The 20905-nt window shown below is 40.1% G+C and overlaps 2 protein-coding genes and 2 long non-coding RNA genes across 6 annotated transcripts in view; 2 read left to right on the forward strand and 2 right to left on the reverse strand.

The window, feature by feature from the left end:
- The window catches only part of LOC310719795 (receptor-type tyrosine-protein phosphatase H-like), a 74217-nt gene that overhangs the window by 32216 nt on the left and 21096 nt on the right, over window positions 1–20905 (reverse strand). For 2 of the 3 annotated variants that reach the window (XM_083529902.1, XM_083529904.1), the window contains exon 17: window positions 20706–20829. In XM_083529902.1, coding sequence (XP_083386028.1) covers window positions 20706–20829 — 124 coding nt within the window. Of the gene's footprint in view, window positions 1–20112; window positions 20830–20905 lie in introns of those variants that run through there. The other variant, XM_083529903.1, reaches the window with a different exon arrangement.
- LOC310719841 (putative nuclease HARBI1) lies at window positions 1276–20042 on the forward strand. The gene is made up of 3 exons (XM_083530004.1): window positions 1276–2248; window positions 18187–19375; window positions 19831–20042. The coding sequence occupies exons 1-2, from the start codon at window positions 1507–1509 to the stop codon at window positions 18648–18650; spliced, it is 1206 nt and encodes a 401-aa protein (XP_083386130.1). The 5' UTR covers window positions 1276–1506; the 3' UTR covers window positions 18651–19375; window positions 19831–20042.
- LOC310719895 lies at window positions 4507–6045 on the forward strand. Its single transcript, XR_014531590.1, has 2 exons — window positions 4507–5225; window positions 5356–6045. It is a non-coding gene; the product is annotated as an uncharacterized lncRNA (long non-coding RNA).
- On the reverse strand, window positions 12757–13851 carry LOC310719905. Its single transcript, XR_014531600.1, has 2 exons — window positions 13079–13851; window positions 12757–13044 (listed from the first exon to the last, which is right to left on the reverse strand). It is a non-coding gene; the product is annotated as an uncharacterized lncRNA (long non-coding RNA).

Below are 20905 nucleotides of genomic sequence, written 5' to 3' on the forward strand. Positions count from 1 at the left end.
TTTATTACAAAAAGTGAAACTCATTATATAGATTCATCACACACAGGCTGATAGATTAAGTGTTTATTTCTTTTAATTTTGTTTATTTTGGCTCACAATTAACAAAAACCCACTAAAAAAACTTATTCTTCATAAGACGAATCAAAAGAACATTTTTAGTGAATTGTTGGCCTTTTGGAAAGTGTGTTTATTTACTGTATATACTGTATGTACTCAATACTTGCTTTAATTACTGCCTCAATTCAGCATGGCATGGAGGTGATCAGTCTGTGGCACTGCTGAGGTGGTATGGAAGCCCAGGTTTCTTTGACAGTGGCCTTCAGCTTATTTGCATTTTCAGTCTCTTGTTTCTCATTTTCCTCTTGACAATAACCTATAGATTTTGGCAGTGTGGGCAGGTGCCAAATCTTGCTGGAAAATGAAATCAGCATCTCCAAAAAGCTGGTCAGCAGAGGGAAGCATGAAGCGCTCCAAAACGATCCCCCAAACCACCACTGACTGTGCAACTGTCAAGTCAGCAGTCTTCCCCATTAATTTGTAGCCTGAACCAGACTGTGACACCAGTTAAAGGCTCAGGAAACCTTTGCAGGTGTTTGGATTTAATAAGCTGATTAGAGTTTGACACCACCAGTCTCCAATATTGAACTTTTTCACAATATTCAAATTTTCTGAGATACTGAATTTTGGATTTTCAGTGATAAATCTATCTAATATACGAGTTTCACATTTTGTATTGAATCACTAAAATTAATCAACTTTTAAATGATATTCTAATTTATAGAGACACAGTGATGATTTATATATATATATATATATATATATATATATATATATATATATATATATATATATATATATATATATATATATATATATACATACATACATAATATATATTATAACTGAAATTATAATCAAAATGATTTTATATCAAAAGATTGTATATATACTGTATAAATCTATTTAATTTACAAGTTTCACATTTAGTATTGAATCATTCAAAAGTTTTTTATTTTATTGATTCAATACTAAATGTGAAACTCGTATATTAAATAGATTTATACAGTATATATACAATCTTTTGATATAAAATCATTTTGATTATAATTTCAGTTTTCACATCTTTACTTATTTTGCTTTACTTACATTGCTTTTACAGTGGTATTTGTCTTGTGTTTATAATATTATTAGATTGCTTGTCTTATTATTCTATTTTTTTTTTTTTTTTTTTTTTACAATATGAGACATTTATTTTGATAAAATCCTATCACGTTCAACCGGAAGTAAAATCATTTTGACTGTTGTTGGCAGGATGCTGTGTGTGTACAGGTATTGTTGTGATTAGAACTGTTGGTTCCAACACCTGGAACAGAAGTGAACTGTTTACTGATGTAAGCTGCAGCAGGATCAGTTCAGTGCTGATTATTGCGGTATTGCGTGTCTGGGGTTTGGGTGTGTTTCGGGTTTGAGGTCGCGGTGGTTGCAGCTTTGTAGCTGCTTGTCGGCATGTCTTACGCCGGGGCGGTGTGGCTCGCTGTTCAGGAGGATCTGTACAGGGCTGAGAGCAGCACACTGCCTCCTCCACCTGTAAGCAGGAGCAGTTCAGCATGCCGCGGCAGGGAGCGGCTCAGCCACGAGTCACCGAGCCGCCTGGATTTGTTTGATGACCATTTCTTATCGCAGTGTTTTCATTGTACTCGCCAGTGTCTAACTTTCATCGTGGACTGCGTTAAAGCCCGAATGAAGAAAGATGTGTTCAGACCCAGTAGCGACGCCGCTTCAGTTGAAGCCATGACCCTCGCGACGCTGTATTTCTACGCGCACGGTTTCCTCCCCAAGAAGATCACGGACGCGTTGGGACTGGAGCACGCAAACGCAAGCGACGCCGTGAACACTGTCTCTAAAGTCCTGGAGGATATGAGCTCGGACTTTATCACTTTCCCCGCCACTTACGACGATCGCATGGGCGTTGCGCAGGGCTTTAAACGTTTAAGTGGCATACCAGACGTGGTGGGGCTTTTAGGGTTTTTACATGTCAATGTCACCCCTTCACCATCTGAAGAAAGTTTGTTCCTGACCACCAGGGGTGACCATTCTGTCATGGTGCAGATCATAAGCGATGTGGATGGAAATCTGCTGAGTGTGCAACAGTGTTGTCCTGGGGGGACTCACGAACAGGTGGTCTGGGAAAGCTCAGATATTTGTCAAGAGTTTAACAGACTTCAGCATGGTCAGACCTGGGTCCTGGGTGAGTACATCAACATACCACACAAACTGGATGCACAGTTATGTCCAACAAAGGTGTTAACTGGCAGGGAGCTATTTTAAAAGTGTGTGTGTTTGTGTGTACAGCAAATAAATATAAGGGCTATTGAACCACTGTTGAAGTACTACAAATAGCAAGAGATAAAATCTATGGCAGTGAAAAATTAGCAAGTACATCAAGTGTGTATAAACATAAATGTGAATATTAGTCTATCTTTTTTCTCAGGTATAGTATTTCTCTATAATACTATACAAATGAAACTTGGATATATTTAGAATAGTCAGTGTGCAGCCTAAATAGCAGTAAAGATTTACTGTCCTCTGAAAATAAATCTACATGCAGCCATTATTGTCAAAATAAGTGTATTTTGTGTGAGCACTATTCAGTTCAATTCAATTCATTTTTATTTGTATAGCGCTTTTAACAATGCACATTGTCTCAAAGCAGCTTTACACAGATAATGCGGTGATTAAAAATTAATATGTTCTTTATGAGTAAGTTTGTCCCTGATGAGCAAGCCGGTGGCGACTGGCGACTGTGGCAAGGAAAAACTTCCCGAGATGGCATAAGGAAGAAACCTTGAGAGGAACCAGACTCAAGAGGGAACCCATCCTCATCTGGGTTACACCGAATGTCCATTTGTGGCAGGTATACAATGTTGCGGGGTGCAGTGATGATGATCAAAAGCGAAATGTATTCCTGAGCCAGTGTAGGAGACTGTTGACATCAACTACAGTCCAATCCATCCTTAAAGCTCCCGTTCTTACTCCGGAATTTCATGGAACCAGCCAAGGCGTTGATGACAAACCTTCCCCAGCTGCACAGAGTGGCCTCCAGTCAAAGAGAACACTATCCAGAGGCAGGCCTGGATGAAGTGGGAAGATCCACGGAGGGGAGAGGGGCAGGAACAGTGGTCACTGGAGCCTCAGGAGCTTGTTTAACTCGACCGAGAGAGAGAGAGAGAGAGAGAGAGAGAAGAGGGTGACAGGAAGAGAAGGATATGGATTATTAAGTGTACCTATTGTTGCATGAGAGTTAAAGTCACTGTGCAGTTTGGACTCCGGCAAGACTCGCTATGGCAGCATAACTAAAAGGGAGAACCAGAAGGCAACACAGACAGGAGGGATCTCTGGGATAAGAGACGACCCACCACACCACCATCAACAAACCTGAGTGAACGCGTGAATGTGAGGGGACGACAGCGTACAAATATCCCAGTTCACCAAACACTTTATATCAATGTTCCCTCCAGATCTGAGCCTTTACCTGAGAAAAAATCTACTGATTAAAGGCTTGACTGAATAAATATGTTTTCAACCTCGACTTGAACACTGAGACTGTGTCTGAGTCCCGAACACTGGTTGGAAGGCTGTTCCATAACTGCGGGGCTTTATAAGAGAAAGATCTGCCCCCTGCTGTAATCTTCATTATTGGAGGAACCAACAGATAGCCAGCACCTTTTGATCTAAGTAGGCGTGGAGGATCATACTGGTACAGAAGTTCACTCAGATACGGTGGTGCGAGACCATTAAGTGCTTTATATGTCAGTAGTAGAATTTTATAATCAATGCGAGATTTGATTGGGAGCCAGTGTAGACTGATTAATACTGGGGTGATGTGGTCATATTTCCTAGATCTAGTGAGGACTCTTGCTGCTGCATTCTGAACTAACTGAAGCTTATTTATGCACTTACTCGCACACCCAGACAGTAAAGCGTTACAGTAGTCTAATCTAGAAGTAACAAAAGCATGAACTAGTTTTTTTGCATCCTGTAACGACATCATATTTCTAATTTTAGCAATATTTCTAAGGTGAAAGAAGGCGATCCTGGTAATATTATTCACGTGAGCCTCAAAGGAAAGACTCGGGTCAATAATCACACCAAGGTCTTTGACAGCTGTACACGCTGAAACAGAAACACCATCCAGAGATGCTAGGTAATCGGAAAGTTTGCTTCTAGCTGCATGTGGTCCTAGTAAAAGTACTAATGTCCTTTACACATTTTTAAACATTGTTAAGCTGATCTCTCTCATCTGGCTTTGCTGAAATATACAGCTGTGTATCATCAGCATAGCAATGGAATCTAATACCATGTTTATGAATAATTTCTCCAAGAGGCAGCATATATAAAGAAAAAATCAGAGGGCCTAAGACAGATCCTTGAGGAACACCAAACTTTACCTTAGAGAGTGTGGAGAACTCACCATTAACATCATTAAACTGATAGCGATCAGTCAAATAAGACCTGAGCCAAGAGAGAGCTGTTCCCTTTATTCCAACAACGTTCTCAAGTCTAGCAAGTAGTATAGTGTGATCAATAGTGTCAAAAGCTGCACTAAGGTCGAGCAAAACAAGTAAGGAGACAAAACCCTGATCAGAGGCCAATAACAGGTCATTTACCACCTTAACTAGCGCCGTCTCTGTGCTATGATGAGGCCGAAATCCTGACTGATACATTTCAAAAATATTATTCATAAGTAGGTGTGAGCAAAACTGCTGTGCTACAACCTTTTCTAAAATTTTGGCTATGAAGGGGAGATTTGATATTGGCCTGTAGTTGGACAGCTGACATGGGTCAAGGTTAGGTTTCTTAATTAGGGGGTGGATAACTGCCAGTTTGAAGGATTTTGGTACAAAACCAGTGCTAATGGAAGAGTTTATTATTTTTAAAACAGGTTCAATTACCTCTGGAATGATCTGTTTAAAGAAACTTGTAGGCAAGGGATCGAGAATGCAGGTTGATGATTTTGATGAGGAAATTAATGAAATTGTCATTCTCGTGAATAGGAGTAAAACTTTGTAATTGATTGTCTGTTATAATTACACTGCTGTCTACAGGGTTACTTGTAAAATAATTTGGATTTATATTAATCGTCTGGATTTTTTGCCTGATGTTTTCAATTTTATTATTAAAAAAGTTCATGAAATCATTACTACCTAATGATGGTGTGCATGTGAGTGCAGTGCTTTTATTCCCTGTTAATTTTGCTACCGTGCTGAATAAAAATCTAGGATTATGCTTGTTATTTTCTATGAGGGTGGAGAAATATGCTGATCTAGCAGCACTAAGAGATTTTCTATAAATTAGGAGGCTCTCCTTCCATGCTATTTGAAATACTGTTAATTTTGTTTGACGCCATTTACGTTCTAATTTTCGAGTGGTCTGTTTTAAGGTGCGTGTATGATCATTATACCACTGTGCAAATTTTTTCTCCCTGATCATTTTGGTCTTAAGGGGAGCTACATCATCTAGGGTATAACGTAATGTTGATTCTAGGTGTTCAGTGGCCCAGTCGAGCTCTGCAGGGTCAGACGGAGATCTATCTAATATCGTAATTTCTGGAAGATTGTTAATAAAACGCGCTGCTGTAGCTGACGTGAAAGTACGCTTAACACGATAACGTGGTGAAGTAGTAATGCAATGACTGAGGCAAATTTTAAAAGAGATGAGATAATGGTCTGAAATAGCTTCAGACTGTGGAATTATGACTAAGTTTTTTTATTTTTAATCCAAATGTTAACAACAAATCGAGAGTGTGTCCACCACTATGAGTGGGTCCTATAACATTCTGATTAATTCCAACTGAATCTAGAATGGACACAACAGCTGCTCTTAAGGAGTCTTCCTGATTATCAAAATGAATGTTAAAATCACCAACAATTAATGCTTTGTCTAGAGAAGTAGCTAAATTTGTGATGAAATCTGCTATTGTTATCTAGCACTGCCTTAATCCTCCTGGGCATAGAGCTCAGCAGATCTAAATATTCGTGCAGATGAGTTTTGCACCAACTGTAGCTTGTGTGTGGATTTATGGGAAAGACCAAAAAAAAAAAAAAAAGAGCATTTCAATAGTCCAGTCCTGATTAAACGCGCCGTGTCTCAGTGTCCGCTGATGTCCTGATTACATGATGGCAAATGTTGCGACTGAATGGAATAAATAAGTGCGTGTGTTCCGCTAACAAAACAAAAAACACCAGTCTTAGTTTAGGCATTGCGCGTGTGGTGTGTGGCGCGGAGACCAGGTGAAGATGGATGCCGAGCAGACCGACACTTCACTGTCCGCCAAAAACACGCAACCCCTGTTATATAGCGATATGTTATTTATTGTTTTATTTAATTTAGCTGTACCTTAGAGAATAATTTTTACCTTAATACAGAAAAAAAAATCATTCTGAAAACTTTCATAGTTTTAAAAATACACATTTCAGCATTATCACTAATCTGTGTGCAATTATCTTGATAACCAATCAAATGGACTCATGATACCATTTTTTATATCGCAATCGCATTTTGCCTTTTTGACCACAATAATCGCAACATGACATTTTTGGAACTTTCAATACACATAGAGAAACTACTGGTCTTAAATATATATATTTTTTGTGCCCACGAGAAGTAATTCAGTTTTACTACTGTTTAGTTTAAGAAAATTCTTTGAGAACCAAGCTTTAATTGGAGGAAGGTCAGAAGTAGGTTTTGAGGACAGATACAGCTGGATGGCATCAGCAGAACAATGGAATTGAATACCATGTTTCTGAAAGATACATCCAAGTGGCAATAAATAAATGATAAATATTAAGGGGCCAAGAACTGAACCTGAATGCAATTGTTCATATAAGTTATTTACAGATAGTTGATTGTGCACCTGGGCCAATTTTTTCAGATGCTCAGCATACTTTTGTTTATGGACAAATTAGTAGTTTTAATACCACAATAGTCTCGTTTTAACACATAGATATTCTAGATAGCGACCTTGAGCTTTTAGCCTGTGCAAATCTGAAATATACCAGAGGCAGAATAAAAAATGAAACTGACCTGGATTTTAAAGGTGCATGCACATCGAGTAATAACTGCAGTGCATCATTCTAGTGAGATACCAGTCTATCTGTTCCAGAATGAGATGGTACAACATTGAATAGAGTTTGATAGCATAAAGCAGGCTTTAAAGGAAACCAGAAAATGGTCAAAAAGCATTAGGTCAGAAGATTGATTGGAGTAATACCAGAACAACAAACAAGATGACTAGTGTGTATGGCCTTTTAGATAAGTTGGAAAGGTAGGGTAATTGCTGTATGTCAAAACTATCAAGACAGAAAATGTATTGTGTATGTACTAGAGCTTCTCTCAGGATGAGAGGTAAGTATACTTCAAAGCTCTTCTCTGTTCTGGCACCGAGGTAGTGGAATGAACTCCCCCCAAATGTCTGAACAGCGTCCCTGGCTATCTTCAAGCAAAGACTGACGTCCTACCTCTTCCTGAAACACTTAAACCAGGAGTGTCAAACTCAGGCCGGGTAATTATTTTTGGCCCGCGAGATCATATCAAATGTGTATTAGTGCTGGCCCGCCAGTGTATAGCGCATACACCGCTAATACTACAAATCCCAGCAGGGCCGCTGGAAGTAATTTTGAACAGGGGGTGCTGTGCATACCAAAGACTGTAGAAAGAACATTCACTTATAATCTTATACTCCAGTACTCATGTTAGTTCTCTCTCTCCAGTGTTCTGTATTGTTGAAAGATTTATGATCAAACTCTTGATGTCACTTATATGAGGATGGGTTCCCCTTTGAGTCTGGTTCCTCTCAAGGTTTCTTCCTCATTACATCTGAGAGTTTTTCCTTGCCACTGTCGCCACGGCTTGCTCATCAGGGACAAACGCACACCATTCACCTTCACTGTTGTTTTCTGTAAAGCTGCTTTGAGACAATATCTGTTGTGAAAAGCGCTATACAAATAAACTTGACTTGACTGTGAATTTTTTATTTATTTATTTTTTTTGACAAAAAAAAAAAAGCCTATGGGCCTATTTAGAATACATTTTAAAAAATAACATAGGGCTGTGACGATGGCACTTTTTTTTTTTTTTTTACCACCGCGGTGGTAGTGGACCAAATACCGGCGGTGTTGCAGTGGTTGGGGGGTTGTTTTGAAATAATAATAATAAAAAAAAAAAAACAAAGAAACAACACACTAAATCCTGTAAAGCATTGAAATAAATATCAGTAAATACTGGTAACTTACATAATATAATAAAGTTGAATCCATTTAAGAAAAAAAAAAAACAGTTTTATATTTCCACACAAAGACGGGTTATAGCCTACAGCTCTGCGCTTTGAGAGGGATGTGGAACACGAGCAGGAAAGAGACCACTGATCCCTTTTTCTGATATCTTTATGTTGTTGTAAAAGGTACGAAGAGCTAATTTTATCAAGGGCAAGGCATTTAGGCTATGTTTGCGTGCTGCCAGAGAAAGCCAAACTAAAATCACCCGCGTGTGTGAAACGCGCTTTACAAATGAACTTGAAAAATCAATATCATTAAAATAATCAAAATAATTAAATTAAAATCCAAAATACACTTAATAGCCTACGTGTGTCAAAATCATTTACTAAAATATTCATAAGGAATTTATAAATTGTGCAAAAGACTCTGTGTGTGCTGCACAGTTTCCATGTTTCCTCCCCGACACACTGCTCCAACTCCGTGCCCAAGCTGCTCAAACGCGCTCTATGTTCACCAGCACATATCTGTGTGTGTAACTGTTCTCTTTAATGAAGATGAGTCTCACTGATAAACACCTTCACTTAATCCTGAGGATGTCCTCAGCTCAGAGCCTAATCCCCAGACATGATGCACGTGCATATAAGAAGAGATGCAGGAATCTGACTTCAACCAATCAGATTAAACTTTGGTTGTTCCAGATTCAATGTTTATGCAAAACTAAAGTTTGTTTCCATTTAAAAAGCTTAAACATTACAGATCTGGAGAGACGGAAAACATGCACAATTGCAGTCAATTTTTCAATAAATATTGAGTTTGGCCCATGACTTCGTCCCAGTTTTTAATTTTGGCCCACTGTGAATTTGAGTTTGACACCACTGACTTAAACCAACACTTTTCAAGTTTGCTTTGTTTAAAAAAAGAAATAAATCAAAAGAGTTGTAATCTGATTTATTTTACATTTGTAATTTAGCGTAGCAGTGTAGATTTATTTATTGCTAGAGACTCAAAGCACTTTTGTATGTCGCTTTGGACACGTCTGCCACAAATGTAAATGTAGAGCTGGGCGATGTGTCCTGTAAATTAAATCTCAGATTTTTTTAGATAAAATAAATGTAATGAATAAAACACTAGAGACTATAGGATAGATTTTTTTTTTTTAAATAAAACCTAACATTAACTGCTTTTTTGGACTAAAAGTTCAATGTGCAAAATTACTTTCGCTAAAAAGTTTTCTTGTTATTTTACAAAAACAATCAATACAACATAAAAACCTCTTTTTGGGATTGATAAAGTGCAAACTTTCACCTGTCTTTACAATTTCTGGTTATTCTAGCAAAATAAAGTAATATAACAAATATGAGGGATTTGTAAAGTGCAAACTGCAGACAACTGAAATCACTTTATATAAAATAAATAGTTGTCACCTGGAAAAATAAATCCCTAAAGAAAAACTATTTGGTTAAATGCTAAATAAAATCAAACAGGTGCCAGAGGGCATTTTTACATGTTTTTAGCAAGGAACACAATCCTGTCCACTGCATCAGGCTTGAGACATGCCCTGTGGCATGTTACAATGCTCCCACCTACGCTGAGCGCGTCGCAGATCTACGGAAGCTCGCTGTGCCAAACCAAAGTGAAATTATAAAATCCATTTTCGTTTTTTTGAACATCAATGTAAAACGTAAAAAAAAATAGAATTGTTCAATAATAACGATTAATCGCGCAGATCTAGTATGTACTATTTTCATTATCAACATGTATGTTAAAAACTCCAATAGTCCTGGGGGGTATGAGCAGAAATGTATTTCACAGTATTTTATAAGACCGGTATACCGGTTTCATGGTATATGACGGTATTTTTTTCATGCAGGACTAGGTATTAGAGGTATTAGAGGTAGCTGATATGATGGAGAGAAGAAAGGTAGACATGTTGTGTGTTCAGGAGACCAAGTGGAAAGAGAGTAAGGCCAGGAACATTGGAGGTGGCTTTAACCTTTCCTGAAAAGGTTCAGGAAAGAGGTCAGACAGGGGCAAAAGTACTACTGCAAAAGTGATAAGGGAGACAGCTAAAAAGGTACTTGGTGTGACATCTGGAAAGAGAAAGGAAGACAAAGAGACATAGTGGTGGAATGAGGAAGTACATGAGAGCATAAGGAAAAAGAGGTGGGCAAAACAGAATTGGGATCAGCAGAGAGATGAGAAAAGTAGGCAGGAGTACAAGGAGATGCGGCAGCAGTTTAATCTTAATTGTTCTCATGTTTTAATGTTAATGTTTGGTGTTAATGTTTGGCAATAGATTAAATAAAAAGGGAGAAGAGTAACCATGACTAAATATACATCTTTCTAAAGGTCTAAGCCTCAAGCAGCGATTTCAGATCACTGTTTTTCAATGGAAAACGTATAATAAATTTATTTGCTGAAATTGTGTAAGCAGTACACACAAACAACATGCATAAAAAACACTACTTACATTATTATTGTAATTATAATGAGTCACAAACACATCCACTGTTGCTAATCTCGGTTTATTAGGAAAGATAAGGCTCCACATGCCATAAAGCATTTTTGCTTCAACCCAACAATAGTGTTGTAATTTAGATGGTTAGTCATTTGTTTATGTCACAAAACTTCAGCTGGTGTTTGTGTGTGTGTGTGTGTATATGTTTCTGAATAACTTTTGCATAAAATACTACATTTTGCTGGTTAAAAAAAAAATATGGCTGGTAGAATATAATGTTACAAAACAAATAAGACCACAAACTAAAAAAGAAAAAACAAAAAAAACAGTAAAAGAGGCGGAATCTTGGGTTTGAGCATTCACTCTTCATGCAGGTGACGTGATGTTTCATTATGCACCACCTATAATTTCAAACCTTTTATTTCCAGCCAGTAGCATTATGGAAACAAAATGATTGATGGACAATGTAGCCAATAAGTGCAGGATTTTTATGATATATGGGAGGATTTTATTCTCTACGTGTGAGTCTTAGTTTTATTACTCTTTACAAACTCTTACTGGCCGAAGCAGCACGTGCAATGTCAAACCAGGAAGTGATGCAGCTCTTGGTTCTGCACAAACATCTGTTTATAGCAAGTGCTAACTGGGTTCTGTTAAGAAAAAAAAGAAAACAAAAAAAAAAATGGACAGTCAAAAAAGTTGTTTAGCGGAGATTTGCACAAATCAGCAATGAGGGAAAATATTTTGGGGGGCGGAGTAACAACTTTATTAGAGGAACAGTGCATGTAGGACATTTTGGGGACAAAGTGAGAGAGGCTCGATTGAGATGGTTTGGACATGTGTAAAGGAGAGACATGTGGGGTATATCGGTAGGGGAATGCTGAGAATGGAGCCGCCAGGAAGAAGGAAAAGAGGAAGGCGGAGGTTTATGGATGTGTTAAGGGAAGAAAATGCAGGTAGTTGATTTGAAAGAGGCAGATGTAGAGGACTGAGAAGTGTGATGGATGATCCACTGTGGCAACCCCTAATGGGAGCAGCTGAAAGAACAACAATGAAATTCTTTATTTTAACGGAGCCTGTTGTTCAAAGAGTAAAAGTTTTCACTGTCAATCCCTAATAAAATTTGAAGAAATTCAAATATGTACCTGAGTTCTTCGGGGTTGCTAAAATTAATTGCATATATTAGTCCAAGCAGCAAAGCACAAGCCTTCTAGCACTATAAGTTAAGGATCATACATGGAGCCACCTTTCATGATGAAGAGACACTTAAAGAAGAGACCAGTAAATGTATATTTACTTGCAAAATTAATTTGTATGATTCAGATTGTTTAAATGGTAAAAAATGCATTTAAATAACACAATATTTTTAAATAAAAAAATAAAAAACCACGCCTTTTATATTTAATAAATTAAGTGCATCTGTTATTTAATTTCTGTTAAATTGGGTGAAAATCATTGCCATTTTTAAGTAATCTAGGTTTGGAGGTTCACTTTCAAGTTGGATCTCATTAAATAAAAAATAAAATAAAATAGAGGTTTCAATGTATTTGAGAGATTCACCTGGTAATGTCTGATGAGATTATCAGTGTTCTCAAAGAGGTACACCAGTAAACATGGACTTAAAACTTCTCTGCATATTTTTACAGCACTAGTCTGCAAAGTACATGAATTAAAAAAAAAATATCTGCTTTTCATGGTAGATACACAAAAGCACATGTATGAGACCTCCATAATGTTTTGAGACAAGGACATTATTTTGACTTATCTTCACTGATGGTGTAACCACTCTTGGCAAATGATTTTTAAAGAAAAATGAATTTAAAAGTGAAGAGACAACTCTGCTAGTTTTGATGCTATATCCTACACCAAGACAATGGTCAGGTGACCGACTTCCAGAATTCTCCAATTAGCTTTAAAAACATACTGCTAATGCAACATTTTTAAGCTAATTGGAGAATTCTTTTAAGGCATATTTAAACAAAATAGAACAGTATTAAATGACATAAAATACTTGATTACGCTAGCTTTTTCAATTTTCTTTATATTTCATATTTTGTAGTTGAGTGAAAACTCAATGCTTTGCTTATGCAACACGATGCATAGTCATACCTGAAAATAAAGCAAAGATACTCATATAAACATTCGACCATATGCACATTTATAAAAATATACTCGCTGCAAATCTGTTTTTCTATTCATGTGTATAAAAAAGGTAAATACAAACCCAAAGTACTACATTTTTTTAATTGTTGAAGCATAATTCATAGAAATGACAAACAATAAACGACTGAACTTTAAAACACAAAATTGAAACTTTTATCTTTGTTAACACAAAGAAAACCCTTACCTATTTTTACCTCTTCACATTGTGATTCAGAAAATTCTGCATCACACTTCCATTTCCGGAACAAGTCACATTAATGCAATAAATGAGCGTTGAAAAATGTTAAACTGTCAAACTAATATTTGATTTAGATGTAGTTTTTTTCTTTTTTTTTTTTTTTTTCTTTCCTGAAAACAGTTTCCACTGTTTCTGCACCACATTGTGCTTCAAAATGGACAGTTCATTGGCTGCATAGAATATTTGCATGTGATGCAGCCCACAGTTAAATACTGTACATCAAATGTATTTATAAATGTATTTCCTTTTTAACCTGATTGCAATGCTAGTTGATGTTAATTGTTTTTTTATTCACTTTACACATACATTTATATTCGCCTTTTAATTAGTATTTATTTAATTGCACACACTAATATATGTTATGTAGAGATAAAACTGTTGTGAAATTTAAGTTCTTTTTAAGTTTAATCTATTTAGCTTATTAAGTAATGGTTGTTGAGTCAACAAATAGTTTTTTGGGGGGGTTTTTTTGGTCTAGGGACTGCAGGCAAAAGTTAGCCCATGGTGACCTTTGATTTGGTCTGCCATGCCAAATATGAGAAGAAAAAATGGGACAGAATCCATTTGGAAAAGCTTTAGAAAAATAAGGACCAGCTTCTTGTCCCTCTGTAAAGGTCACTGAATAGTTGTGTTGGGCATTGAACTCAAATAAATTCAATAATAAAATGTTTCTCATTGTATTTTAAGATTCACTGAAACTATATTAATTTGGCAGCTTACAGTGTCAGGCTGCAGACGCGGAAGCCGATATAGTCCGATCATTGTCCTTTTATTTCAACAACCGTACAACACAAAAACACTCATAAGCCGTTGAAAACAACAAACAAAGACATCCGCTCGATAAGCGTTGTCCGCTATGAGTTCGAATGTCCCAAGCATAATCCATAAAGCCTTCGGCAATGAGTAATCCAAGTCGGAAGTGGAATTCGCATATACAGCCGGCGGTCGAGCAGCCACGCGATTGTCCAGCTTGACAATATAACGACCGACAGCCTGTGACTCAAGAACGTGAGTTTATGTAGTCTGATCTTTCATGAGCCACAGCTGTCGGTAATCTTGGGAAGCAGCGTGACTGCTATCGAGGGGGGCGTGGCAGGGTGGATCTCTGACAGCTACAGACGGGGGCGTGGCAGGGTGAATCCCTGACAGCTACAGACGGGGGCGTGGCAGGGTGAATCCCTGACAGCTACAGAGGGGGGCATGGCAGGGTGAATCCCTGACAGTACCCCCCCCTCCAGGGGCGACACCTGACGCCCAAAAACCCACCTATGCCAGGCGGGCCAGGGCACTCCGAGGAAGGCCTCCTTAGACGCCTGGGAGCAACGGAGGCCTGGTGAGCATCCTCTGCGGAGAGCCGGCATGGGACAACACCTTGCAGGAGGATCCGGAACGGAGCCACGCCCTCGGTGCTGACGGGAGGCTGAGTAAAACCCCTGGCGGGGATTGAAGCCGGAGCGATCTCCATGGCGGGGAACCGGAACTGGACGCCAACCATGACAATGACCGGGGAGTGGAGGACGTCCCGGGCGGAGACCAGGAACGTCGTACCACCCTCTGAGGGACCTGGAGGACCGACGTCGCCGTCAGAGGGACCTGGAGGACCGACGTCGCCGCCAGAGGGACCTGGAGGACGGACGTCGCCGTCAGAGGGACCTGGAGGACGGACGTCCTGAAGAGGACCTGGGGGCGAGACGTCGCCCTCTGTGAAGCTTGGATGCGATCCTTCGCCCTGCGTGGAGCTTGGATGCGATCCTTCGCCCTGCGTGGAGCCTGGATGCGATCCTTCGCCCTGCGTGGAGCCTGGATGCGATCCTTCACCCTGCGTGGAGCCTGGATGCGATTCTTCGGCCTGAAGAGGACCCGGGGGCGAGCCGTCGCCTTCTGCGGAGCCCGGGGGCGAGCCGTCGCCTTCAGCGGAGCCCGGGGGCGAGCCGTCGCCTTCTGCGGAGCCCGGGGGCGAGCCGTCGCCTTCTGCGGAGCCCGGGGGCGAGCCGTCGCCTTCTGCGGGCGCTGGAGACGAGCCGTCGCCTTCTGCGGGACTGTGGGGCAGCGGTTCAACTTCCCTTTCGCACTCCTGGAGCCGGGGTGAGTGCACAGGGAAACCCCTGGGCGTAGGGGCGCTCCTTGGGACCCTTAGGAGCAGATCGGAGCCTACTGAGCAGCCTGGAAATGAGGTGAAGCCTGCCTGGAGATCCACGAGCGGAGAAGGGCTCGCCTGGAGGTCCACGACATCAGTGGGGCTCTCTTTGGGACACTGAAGCGGAGACGAGCTCGTGGGGTCGCTCGGAGGCGGAGACGAGCTCTCGGTAGGAGCCTGGAGCGGAGTCGTGCCCTCTTGAGGAGCCAGGAGCTGGGCGGAGCTCTCTGAAGGGACCTGGAGCTGGGCGGAGCTCTCTGGAGGGACCTGGAGCTGGGCGGAGCTCTCTGGAGGGACCTGGAGCTAGGCGGAGCTCTCTTGGAGGTCCTGGGGCAGAGCCGAGCTTTCCGTGGGCGAGATGTCGCCTTGGAAGGGGCTCTGGGATGTGGCGTCGTCTGGAGAGGGACTCGGAGGAGTCACTTCGCCTTCTGTGACCGGAGGTGTCGGCGCGGCGCTCTCGTGAAGACTCTGTGGCGGCGCGGCGCTCTCGTGAAGACTCTGTGGCGGCGCGGCGCTCTCGTGAAGACTCTGTGGCGGCGCGGCGCTCTCGTGAAGACTCTGTGGCGGCGCGGCACACCCACGGGAACCTCGGAACAGAGCAGCACGCCTGTAGAAGCTCTGTGACGGCATGGTGTGCTCGCCAACGCTCGGAGATGGTGTGGTGCGTCCACGAGAACCCCGGAACACAGCAGCACGCTGGTAGAGACCCTGAGATGAAGCAGCCCTCTCATCAAAACATTGGGGCTGAGCTGCAGGCTCATGGGAGATCCGGCACGGAGCCGCGTGCTCTTGAGAACCTTGGAATGGAGCACCTTCCTCCTCAAGGGGACTGTAGTGGAGATCCACCACCTCTATCCCCAACTTCCCCAGAAGCAGCCCGCTGAATTCGGCGAGTGAGCCGAATTTGCCCCCTTTGGCGCTCCATAGTGAGCTGGCTTTGGCAAGAACTTCTCCAGACAGGAGGGAAATACAGAGGGCAATCTTGGCTCGTTCGGAAGGAAACCGGGAAATGTTAACAGCCACATACTCGCCGATGCCTTGCAGAAATCCGCCCAATTCGTCTTTTTTCCCCGAGTAACGAGCCGGTAATCCCCTCGCGCTCTCTGAGGGGCGTGGCGCAGCCGCGCTCTCATGATCCGGCTTCTGTGGATCTGAACCGCGAGAAGCGGCACTGAGCTTCCGGAGGAAATCCGAAGCCGGGTTCAGCTGCCGATCCGTTGCGGTCGGAATCGCGGAATGGCGAATCCGCGTTCGGTATAGGTCGGTCGTTCTGTCAGGCTGCAGACGCGGAAGCCGATATAGTCCGATCATTGTCCTTTTATTTCAACAACCGTACAACACAAAAACACTCATAAGCCGTTGAAAACAACAAACAAAGACATCCGCTCGATACGCGTTGTCCGCTATGAGTTCGAATGTCCCAAGCATAATCCATAAAGCCTTCGGCAATGAGTAATCCAAGTCGGAAGTGGAATTCGCATATACAGCCGGTGGTCGAGCAGCCACGCGATTGTCCAGCTTGACAATATAACGACCGACAGCCTGTGACTCAAGAACGTGAGTTTATGTAGTCTGATCTTTCATGAGCCACAGCTGTCGGTAATCTTGGGAAGCAGCGTGACTGCTATCGAGGGGGGCGTGGCAGGGTGGATCTCTGACAGCTACAGACGGGGGCGTGGCAGGGTGAATCCCTGACAGCTACAGAGGGGGGCGTGGCAGGGTGAATCCCTGACATACAGAGTAAAGTTATTAATTTAATAATGTATTTATTTATATTATGTAATTATATTTTAGATTAACCATGGCACCTTCAGTTTTGATATTATCAAATTATATTAAAACAAATAAAAGAAAACAGAATTTTCCTTTCTGAGGGATCTATCACTAAATGTAATTTTCTTGAGATTTATTTAAAAAAATGGAGTGATGAAGAGCACATGGTCAGCAGCTATGCTCAAATAGCATGTCATTTTATCGATAATTGATTGGTGTTAACTGGTTTAAAGGTCCTATTATATTGTGCTAAGAAAATATTCCCCACATTATTACACCAGTTTAACTAGCCTGGACTGTTCATACAAAGCTGGTAGTGTCCATGGATACGTGCTGTTTGGGCCAATTTCCTACCAGACCATTTGTGTGCCGTAGAAGATCGGCATTGAACAATTTCTATTTATCTTTCTAATTAAGACATTAATTTCCATTTGTAGAATTGTTAGTCACTGGATAATTAATTGCATTATTCTGAATACATTTGCTTGGGAAAATTCTCAAAGATAAGCAATTATACTAAAAAAAAAAAATAAAATAAATAAAATACTTGAACCAGCCCATCTTGCACCAGCTACAGTAAAAATCTGAAAGCTCAGGTTTGATTGAGTAAACATTACCCAATGCATTGCACTATTGCAGAAAGAAGTCGGTGCACTAGTGTCTCTGATTGTGTTCAGTGACTTTGTGTCTTTATCTATCTATTTATTTATCTATTTAGATAGCAATACACAAATTGTATATATTCACGATTCAAATATTTAGTCAAATAATATTTTGGACAAATAACATGAACATTTATGATAGTAGACTGTATAGTTTAACATTACTGTTTATAGGTTTGTGAAACCTATACAATATTGTGGCATTTTGTCAATGATCAGCACAAAATTTGACTACAGCTCTATACTGCCCTAGTGTGGCACTGATGCTAACATTTTAAACACACAGCGGCCAAGCCAATGTGTCCTCTAGGTCTGTATATATGCTTGATCATTTGGAGGGCCAATTGAGTTTGCACATATAGTAACCTGAGCCGGGGTGACTGACTGTCAAAAAGTAATGAATGATAACTATCTTTTTTCGAAAAAAAAATTGACTTTTAGCTGAAATGCTCTGGACCCATTCTTTCTTCTTATACCCACAGGTGGTAAAGGTCTGTGCAAAGCGAAACATGTGCTGAGCCCAGTGGAAAGTGCCCGGATTAAGACCAATGCGGCCAGACGATTCAACACAGCTCATTCTCTGGTTTGGAAATCCACTCAACACATCTTAGGCTCTTTGAAAACCCGCTTTCAGTGCTTACACAGTCTTGGAACTGTTCTGGTTGATAATCTTGAGCCTGTAGCTCGCATTATCACCGCTTGCTGTGTTCTGCATAACATCTCTAAAAAGTTTTCAGTGCCATTACCCAGCAAACTGGTCCTGGAGCAATTACACCCACATCCAGAAATAAGAAAAAAGGAACAGAAAACTTTTTGTGAAATAGAAGAGGCAACAGAGGACATGATAGAGATGTGTTTTGGAAATTCTGGGGATCAAGAGGAGCAAGAAGATATAGAAGCCACTGAGAAAAGGCACCAACAAAACAAGATCTCTCCTAAATCTTGAGACATTTTACAATGAAACTGCAGTCTGACTTCTACTAACCAGTCTCGGCACAAAACACCAATTCACAGAGAAATAGGTCTTTTACAAATCACTGTAGAAACTGTTGTGTAAAATTCTGATTGTGTTTGCTGACAATGTAAAAGTTTGTAATGTATATTTTATGTCATTTACATTTTTATTTGAATTATTTCTTTCTAGTTACAACTGCTACATCATTTTTAAATTTAGTTACTTATTTACATATTATTTGTTATTTCTATATGTCCATTTTGCTGATGACACATAGGCATTGCAAAAGTTAGTCATTGCAATAGAGCCATGACCAAATTTAAGGTTTTTCACAGGCTGATATCAAATGGTCTAAATATTACAAAGCCCAAAACAGACCAGCACCCACCTACCTTTAAAGATCAGTGTTCAACTAGTCACACCATCTTTAAGGGTAGGGTAGGCATGCTTCAAGACTTGTTTTGAACCTAGGTGCTGGAACTTCCTCTAGAAGTTCAAACAACTGTATAACTTTGTAACTGTATAAATGGCATCCAAATGCCAACTCTTCCAGAAGTGCTTAAATTAGAAGTTCTCTTTAAAAAGACATTTCAAATTATATTCTATTCCAACAGAGTTTTAAACTGGTGGCTTTTTTATTTTGTGACCCAATGAGCCAGTATTAGAATGTATTTATTGATAAAGATTTCAATGCATGTCTAAAAGCTATACTATATGTTAGCATCTGCTAAATGTTATAAACCTACATTTCTGATTCGTGATTACGAATGGTAATCACTGATGCTGATCGATTTATTCTGCAACAATTATGACAGTTTGTGTGGTTGTCATGCCCTGCTCAGTAATGCTGCCTCCCTTTCCAACTTCAGAAGATAAAGTTTACAGCCTTTAACCACAAAGGGCAAGAAAACTGACCATAATAAGACACAGGTAGGAATAATTTCTCTTTAACCACTGGTGTAGTCCTCCTTCTCCCCAATCACAGCTGACACTGGACTATACCCTGGACACTGGACCATACATAGGAATACCTTTGTCTCCAATTTCAGGGCTTTTGCTATGTGGTTTCTCCCCAAGTGGAACTTTGGGTCTTTGGGGAAATTATTGCAAATTTCAATAAATGTGCATACAGACACTGTTATTTGCTAATTTTTGTTACCACCTAGTACAGTAAGCATAATAATATAGTAATAGTAGTAGTAAACTGGAACACATTTAGCCAGGAATAGTAAATTTGTTTGAATTAACAGTTGCTTTTTATTATTTTTGAATATCCTCTAGATTTGTTTGTTTTTTCCCCACATAGGCTTGAAGTAACGTCTTGAAAAAGCTTGCCTTTGAGAGTGATTTGATGGAGCCCACTAAACATGCAAAAAAGTTTAATTGATGTATTATTATTATTATAATTATTATTGTCATTGATTTTTCATGTTTTTTTGTGGTTAACAATTGTAAGTGTATGTTTAAAGCTCAGTTAAAAACTTCAAATGCTGAAACACTGCGCTTACAATTTAAAACATCAAAAGGTCAAAACATGCTTAAAGATGAAAACTCTAAAATAATAAAATTTTAACATATGGCCATGCTAGCCCAGCTAACCCAGCTGCTTTCCTGGGGTAGGTCTAGGTGAGTGCTATACTAACCAAGTTGGTTTCTAGGGTGTTACTCTGTCGTTGTTTTGATATTCAAGAGTATTGATTGTTACTTTGCTATTCCAGTTGGTTAGATATCCAGAGTGGTTGCCAGGGTGTTACCTGATTCTTCATTTGTAGCACAACGATCCATGTTTATGGCCCTAGCTCTAGTGGTTTGGTCTATGCAAAGTTTTTCCTATGATCAAATGATCCAAGGAAATCGTAAAATTGTAATAAATTATGGAGAATTTTAATATGATTATAGGGAATCGGTCAAGCCAAAACAATTAAGGATAGTAAAACTGGAGTGTATGCTGGTAATATAAGTTATACAAGAGCAATAATATAGTATTGTATCAATTTGTCAAAAATGTAATTGGGTGTGTTCAGACTCCTAAACTGGCTGCGTTATACTCCTTTAGAGCCATGGCATTAGTATAGAACATTTCAGAATTTTCATATATAGGCTCAGGAATTGAGTCCTCCTTTGGTGTCAGAGAATCCATGATGCACTGGTGCAGGAATACATACTGACTCTGTGGGAGAGACAGAGATAATGCTTCAGTAAATAGTTAAATCAGTAAATTTGCTTCAGACCAGTGTTTATACTTA

Source organism: Silurus aristotelis, assembly GCF_946808225.1.
Source record: "Silurus aristotelis genome assembly, chromosome: 25".
NCBI lineage: Eukaryota > Metazoa > Chordata > Actinopteri > Siluriformes > Siluridae > Silurus > Silurus aristotelis.